At 46.6% G+C, this 8,226-nt stretch overlaps 1 protein-coding gene across 1 annotated transcript in view; it reads left to right on the top strand.

Moving 5' to 3' along the window:
* The window catches only part of SYN2 (synapsin II), a 208,543-nt gene extending 202,299 nt beyond the window's left edge, over positions 1-6,244 (top strand). Inside the window, exon 8 of the mRNA XM_006038134.2 lies at positions 5,958-6,244. Within this exon, the coding sequence (XP_006038196.1) occupies positions 5,958-6,011 (54 nt within the window). The 3' untranslated portion in view covers positions 6,012-6,244. The remainder of the gene's footprint in view (positions 1-5,957) is intronic.
* Positions 6,245-8,226: the final 1,982 nt, after the last annotated feature.

The raw sequence follows: 8,226 nt of genomic DNA on the forward strand, positions 1-8,226 counted from the left end.
GGCCCCTCACCCGCCCCAGGGCCGGCGCTCCCTGCTGCAGGTGCTCTCAGCCCACACAGGGCTGTCTGGAGCAGGCACAGGCAGCCTCATATGGGCTGCAGGTGGCTGCAGCGCAAGGTGCTGGCCATGGGGTGGGCGAGGGGCCACTTTTCCCCATGCTCAGCACCACCTTGTAACACAGCCCACTGCCAGACTGGCAGTGGGGCCGGGTTACAAGGTGGTGCTGAGCATGGGGGGTGGAGAAAGCACCCCCTTGCCTGCCCCATGCCTGGCACCCCACGCTGCAGGCTCCCCGGGGGCTGCCTGTGCCTGCTCCAGACAGCCCCACGTGGGCTGCGAGCACCTGCAAGAGGGAGTGCCAGCCATGGGGTGGGCGAGGGACTGCTTTTCTCCATGCAGGGAAGGAGCCCAGGGAAAAGTTGAGCACGGGGGTGGAAGCAGCCCCTCCCATGCCTGGTGCCTCACACTGCAGGTGCTCACAGCCCGCATAGGGCTGTCCAGAGTGGGCACAGGCAGCCCCACGTGAGCTGCAAACAGCTGCAGTGCAGGGCACCGGGCATGGGGCGTGGAGGATCTGCTTCTCCCCCCGCTTCCCTGCCTGGGGTCTGCCACCCCCACTTACCTGAGCTTCCCGCACCAGGGCAGCCATGTGCTCCCAGTCCAGAAACCCTGGCTAGGGCTTCCGGCTGGGGGGCAGGGCCAGGTGGGCCCTGCTGTTGTTGGAGTCTGCCAGGCTTCCTCTGGGTCCTACTGCCCTTGGTTCCTGCATTTTTTTACAGGAACCAAGGGCAGAGAAATATTAATTTTCTACATTTTTTTAGGGGCCCCGCTGGCCAGATAGAATGGCCTCACAGGCCAGATTTGGCCTGCGGGCCGTATTTTGCCCATCCCTGGGTTAAGAGTTCCCAGCATGATAAGCATCCAAATGTTTCTTAAAAGAGTCCAGAATAGGTGCTTGCATCACCTCTGGGGATGGGTCTATTCCAGGCCTTTCGGGCTCAGACAGTAAGTAAGTTTTTCCTTATGTCCAGCCTAAAACAGTCTTGGAGGAATTTGTGATCGTTGGACTTTGTCATCCCTTGGGATGTTCTGGTGAACAGGTGTTCCCCACATACCTTGGTGAACACCCCTTATGTACTTATAGGCCGCCACCAAGTCACCCCTGAGCCTTTGTTTCTCCAGGTGGAAGAATATCATGGCTCTCAGCCTCTCTTCATAATGCCTGTTCTCTTTGCCCTCTGATCATACACATGACTCTCCTCTGGACTCTTTCAAGCTTCTTCATGTCCTTTTTTAATTGGATGCAGTACTCCAGCTGCAGCCTCACCAAGGCTGAGTACAATGGGAGGATGAAATCCTGGGACTTTTTTGAGAAACATCAGTGGATGCAAGCCAGTGTTTTGTTCACTTTGCTGGCTATGGTATCACATTGGTGGCTCATGTTCATCTTGTGGTCAGTCATGACCCCCAAGTCTCTTTCAGTCTCTATCTTCATTAATGACCTGGAAGATGGGATGGACTGCACCCTCAGGAAGTTCACAGATGACACCAAGCTGAGGGAGTAGTAGATATGCTGGAGGGTAGGGATAGGATTCAGACTGACCTAAAAAAAATTGGAGGATTGGGCCAAAAGAAATCTCATGAGGTTCAACAAGGAAAAGTGCAAAGTCCTGCATTTAGGATGGAAGAATCTCATGCACTGCTACAGACTTGGGACTAACTGGCTAAGCAGCAGCTCTGCAGAAAAGGATCAGGGGGTTACAGAGGACAATAAGCTGGATATAAGTCAACAGTGTGCCACTGTTGCCAGGAAAGCTAATGACATACTAGGCTGCATTAGTAGGAGCATTGCCAGCAGATTGACAGACATAATCAGACCAACCTCATTTCCTTCTATGATCAGGTAACTCACCACCTTGATAGGAGAAATGAGGTTGATGTCATATACTTGGACTTCAAAAAGGTCTTTAACCTGGTCTCACATGATGTCCTCATGGTAAAATTGGGAAAATGTGACATCGACTATTTTATGGTCCAGTGGCTTGGTAACTGACTCTGAGGTAGGATCCAGAGAGTATTGATTGATGGAACTGAGTCAACATGGCGGAAGGTGACCAGTGTTGTCCCTGAGGGTTCAGTGCTTGGACCAGTGCTTTTCAACATGTTCATCAATGATTTTGATACAGGTATTAAAAGTGAACTGGCAAAATTCCCTGACAACACAAAACTATGGGGCAGTGTGGTCATGCTCGAGGACAGGCTGGCAATACAGGCTGACCTGGACAGGCTTGCAAGGTGGATGGACCTGATGTCATTTAATACAGAGAAATGAAAGTACTCCATCTGGGGAGAAATAATCAACAACACACTTACAGGCTTGGCAGTGCTATGTTTGCCAGCACCACAACTGAATGAGACCTGGGTGTCATGATAGACCACAAAATGAACATAAGCTACCAATAGGATGCTGTAGCTGGTGGAGCTAATCAAACACTGGCATGCATCTACTGAGGCATCTTGAGCAAGGCTAGGGATGTTATCCTCCCACTCTACTCGGCCTTGGTGAGACTGCAGCTGGAGTACTGCATCCAGTTCTGGGCACCACACTTCAGGAAGGATGTGGAGAAGCTCAAGAGAGTCCAAAGGAGGGCCATGCGCATGATTAGAGGCCTAGAGACCAGATTATACAAGGAGAGGCTGGAAGATTTGAGATTGTTCAGCCTGGAGAAGAGAAGACTCAGAGGGGACTTTGTGGCAGCCTATTAGTATATCAGCAGCATGCATCAGGGCCTGGGAGAGTATCTATTCACCAAGACCCCCCAGGGGAGGACAAGAAGCAATGGGCACAAACTGATTGAAGATCACTTCAGACTAGACATAAGGAAAAACTTCTTTACAAGCCAAGTGCTGCAGGTTTGGAACAGGCTTCCCCCAGAAGTGGTACAGTTATTCACCCCGGTGATCTTCAAAAAGCGTCTTGCTGGGGTCATCTGACCTCAGCGGTCTTTCCTGCCCAAGTGCAGGGGGGTTGGACCTGATGATCCATAAGGTCCCTTCCAGCTCCTAATGTCTATGAAACTGTGATTATTCCCCTGTGTTTGGCACTGGTGCAGGTTTGGAACAGGCTTCCCCCAGAAGTGGTACAGTTATTCACCCCGGTGATCTTCAAAAAGCGTCTTGCTGGGGTCATCTGACCTCAGCGGTCTTTCCTGCCCAAGTGCAGGGGGGTTGGACCTGATGATCCATAAGGTCCCTTCCAGCTCCTAATGTCTATGAAACTGTGATTATTCCCCTGTGTTTGGCACTGGTGAGGCCACATCTAGAGTACTATGTCCAGTTTTGAGTCCCCCACTACAGAATGGATGCAGACAAGTTGGAAAGAGTCCAGCAGGTAACAACAAAAATGGTTTGGGAGCTGGGGCACATGACTTTTGAGATAAGCCTGAGGGAACTGGGTTTATTTAATCTAGAGAAAAAACTGAGCAGGATTAGATATCAACCTACAAGTTCCTTAAGAGTGGTTACAAAGAGGATGGAGCTAGACTGTTGGCAGACGACAAATGAAAGAGCAATGGTCTCAAGTTGCAGCAAAAGGTTGGATATTAGGAAAAACTTTCTTACTAGGAGGGCAGTGAAGCACTAGGATGAGTTACCTAGAGAGGTGGTGGAATTTCCATCCTTGGAGGTTTTTAAGGCCCAGCTCGACAAAGCCCTGCCTGGGATGATCTAGTTAGGGACTGTACTGCTTTGAGTGGGGTGGGGGGCAGCGGGCGGGGGGGACACTAGATGACCTCCTGACATCCGTTCCAACCTAATTTTCTATGATTCTATGATATATCAGCAAAGCATATTTGAAGTCAGTTTGAAGTAAAGCTAGGTACAGTATCTTTGCTGTTGTCTTTATTTCACCTTCTTTAAAAATAAACACGTAAAGGAACGTAATAGGTGCATGATCAACAGTTCCCTAGTGAAACAGCCACTTCTCCAACTAGTTTGAATTAGGGATCATAGAATCTCAGAAAATTATGGCTGGAAGGGACTCAAGAGACCGTAAAGTCCAACCCCCTGCTCAAGGCAGGATCCCTGTTTAAACCTCAGGCGGCCTCACCTCAGGCTTGGGCTTTCCTGTGGCATTCTTGTCACGTGTTTTCTAGTAGCATAACTAGGACAAGGTGAACAGAGCAGCAGCCCTGGGCACTGACTTGTGAAGGTGCAAAATTAATTTCTGCCACCACAGACACGTAATAGTAACAACAGAACAGCAACAACCAGAAGTTGCCACTGCCCCCACATTGCCCCAGGCATCTGGTTGCCTTGTTATGCCTCTGAGTTTGTCTAACCTGCTCTTACAAACTTCTAAAGATAGAAATACCATAGCATCTCCAGATAACCTATTCCAGTGCTTAGTCACCTTTACAATTAGAGAGTTCTTCCTAATAACCAACCTAAATTTCCCTTGGTGGAATGTAAGACCATTATTTTTGTCCTGTCCCTGCAACCAGAGAGAATAGTCAATCACCATCCTATTTATAACCACCCTTTAGGCATTTGGGGCTTTTACAGATGTGGAAAAAAACCCCGAGCACTTATTTGCAGCTTGGTGTACCCCCACACCAAATGCAGTGCATGCCCAGAAGAGGAATTGCATCAGTTTGATCTTGCTTGCCCAGTGTCTGTATAGCCCATGCACTTCAGCAGGGTTTTTCGGTGCTTTTATCTAATAGCTGATTGAATCTCTCTTCGGTCTTCTTCTCCAGGCTGAATAACCCTAGTTCTTCAACATTTTATTATCAGTCATTAGTGATTAAACCACTAATCATTTTTGCTGCTCTGCACTGGACTCTTTCTAATTTGCCCATGTCTTTCTTGAAGTACAATGCCCAAATTGGATAAGGTACTCCAAGTTAGGCCTCACCAATGCTGAAGAGAGTGGAAGAAACACTTCTTCCCTTGACTTACAAGCAATAAGTCCTGTTAATTACAACCCAATATTCTATTGGCCTTTTTTTGCAATATTTTTCAGATCCAGAAGGATTTCAATCTTTAATGTATCTTGTCATTATATGTATTTTGAAACATTTTTTCCCAAAAGAAAACCTGGTATAGTGAAATGAAATACAGTAGATTGGTGTAGAAATTGATCAAAAAGAAATCTTCCCCCCTCCCACTCCCCCACTTGGATCTGGCAGCTGCTGCCTCTGAGCTGGGGCAGCATCCAACCCACTAGCAGCCTGTCTGGGTGGCCCCAAGGGGCACCACCACTACAGAGGGAAGGACTGGGGCCCCCACAAGTCATGGCCCACCAGCAACTTGCCCCCCAGCTGCAGGCAGGCTCCATGATAAAAAAATGGATCAGGCCCCTCACCAATTTTTTTTTTCTGGTGGAGCTTGCTTGCATGAGCTGCTGGCATGCTGAGTGGCTGCTGAGCTGCAGGGACCTAGTCTTTCCCTCCATGGTGCAGGCTGCTAGTGGGCTAGGGACTTCCCTAGCTTGGAGGCAGCACCCACTGGATCCAACTCTTCCCCAAGCGCACTTGAGGAGCAGCGCCCCATGCACTGTTCCCACCACCAGGGACCACCTGGGAACAGGTTGCCTTGCAGCTGGCTGTGGTGGCAGCCAGAGCAGGTGGCAGGAACAGTGCACAATGCACTGGAAGCCCAGGCAGACTCATGGAAGCATTGGATTGGGTGCCTCCAAGCTGAGGCAGTCCCCAGCCCACTAGCAGCCCACCTGGGTGGACCCAGTGGGTGTTGCTGCTGCAGAGGGAAAGTTCTGTGGGCCCCCACAGCTCAGGGCCTGCTTGGCCTGGCAGCAGGTCACCCCCTGGCTGCTGGAGAGGCAGGCAGTCTTTGTGGAAAAAAAAATTCAGGTCCTTGCCATAAGAGTGACAGAAGCACCTTAATTAAAACAATGAGTTTTTAATCATCACAATTAAAAATCCACCATTTCAATTTAGGGGATTAAGCCCCCATCACGTGTGCAAGCACCCAGAATGTTTGAGGCACAATAGAGGATGACTCGGGGGAGGACCAGAACCAAGGCCGGAAGAACTTCTGCTACACGAACCCACCAGCATCCAGACTGTTGTCATAACTCTGGAATACCTCCACAGCCAGAAGGAAAAGATTTCTTTTTTTCTCCATCCTTGGCATTAAGCACTTATTTTTCTGCCTCTTTTGGGGGAGGAAAGACCACCCAACAGATACACAAATTAAAGACTGCATTAAATTGTTCTCCATGAGTAGCCACAAATGTATATCCTGGTAAGAAAACACTAAATGTCTTGCTAAACTGGAGCAAAATAAACTGCCTATTGTAATTATATCCATAGTAGTGCAGTCTAGCATTAAATAGTTTGGTTAAAATCACTGCTTATGTTTAAATAATTCTGTAGCATCCATAAAGCAGCCCTATGCCCTTTTTCTGTCTCTTAGTACAATATTTAAAATTAAGGACAGAAATGCTGAGGTTCAATGGAGTTATTTTGCACTGCACAGTTAGTAGTTTCTGGACTTAAAGGTAACTAGAAATTTAGGATAACTCTAGATTAGGGGCATCTTCTGGAAACTGAAACCTTCAAGCTTCTCCAAATTATGTTATCTTACTAGCTTGGCAAAAACTTTTTCTAAGGTCACGGAAACAGACAGGCTAGACACACTCCTGGAATTTGCAGTGGAAGCAATCTGTGGTTCTACTAATCTGAATATGCCCACTTAACTGAGGATTTATATTTTTAAAAACTGACATAAGGTAAATAAATTAGTATTGTCAAAAATGCAAGTCAGCTATCTGACTGTTCAGATATGATTGATTAATTCTCTGCAGGCTGCATCAATGAAAGTGATCAATGTGTCTCTCTTGTATTGATTATGTGTCTCGTTTGTATTGGAAATATCCAGGAAGTTTGTGTGCATTTTGACTTATTACTCACTTTAGGTATATTTAAATAAATAATTTTACAATACAAGTCAACAGAGAATTAGTATCTGACCCTGAGTTCTTTTGAAGATGTAAACTACAATATACAAAGTTCCCTTCACATTAAAATGTGTTTACTGAGATATCCCTGCCCTGAAACCAAGAAAGTTATTTGGCCTATGCTTTCCTCATTTAAATGCCATGAGACAGTCTAAGACATTCTGTTTGAAGTTAAGAAACAGTAAAAACTGATACAAATGATACATATGAAACACATGAATGATATGAATGAAACACAATGATGACCCTCAAAAAGAATTGTAAATGGTGAAAACCTTTCTTTTTTTTCTTAAAGTACGAAAACTTCCTGCATAGAGAGCAGCATCTCTGCTATAATGTATCTTGGTTACTTGAGTTATAGTGACATCTTGTGGTATTTCTTCTTTTTGATATTAGCTTTTTCATTCAATTACAGAAGCAATACTACATTAAACAGGAAATTAAGAATAAATTCCGTGCATCCTCTAAGTAACCAGAATGCCCCCCACACAAAGCATTCAGCTTTTCAAAATTTTTCTTCATTTTTAGTTTAATATAGTTAGTTACCATAGGCATATTCAGTAGGGCTCTGCGAAATGGCACTGTTCCATTTTTATTTCTGTTTCAACATTTCAATGGAATAGTGTTTCATTTCAAATTTCATTTTGTTTCAAAACTGCTGTTCCATTTCATTTCGTTGAAACATTTTTGTGGTTTCGACGCTGTTTTGATGTTTCTCCCATAGGCTATAATGGGGAAGCACAAAACTGCCTATAACTTTGTTATTTCTTGCCTGATTTTGGATGAAAGTTGTAGGGATGGTAGCCCCTTCTGAGGCCATGATACCTGTCAAGTTTCAAGGAAATACGTGCAGGGGTTTCTGGGAAACTGTACCTCAAGCTGCTGACAAGCAAAACTTGTGTCACATGTGTGTGTTAAGGCACAGTAGGGTAAAAATTGTGGGCTTGCTAGCCCCTGGTGAAGCCATGAAGCCTGTCAGCTGGCAAGGAGATAGGTGCAGGGGGCTCTGGCTTCTGGGACCCTGCACTTCAGGCTGCTGACAGGCAAAACTCGTGACATGGGTGGGTGACACTGTGTGCACGTTAAGGTGCACCCTTACGGGAGCTGGGGCCTCTACATGACACGGCAGTGTGCCTCAATGAGGTCTCCTCCTCCTCTACAGCCTTAGTCCGATCCACCACTTTAAATAACAACAAGTAAAATAATAACTTAGTGAGCAGCAGCAGCACAGTAGCACTAGCAGTATC

Source organism: Alligator sinensis, unplaced genomic scaffold (genome assembly GCF_000455745.1).
Source record: "Alligator sinensis unplaced genomic scaffold, ASM45574v1 scaffold1647_1, whole genome shotgun sequence".
Classification (NCBI taxonomy): domain Eukaryota; kingdom Metazoa; phylum Chordata; order Crocodylia; family Alligatoridae; genus Alligator; species Alligator sinensis.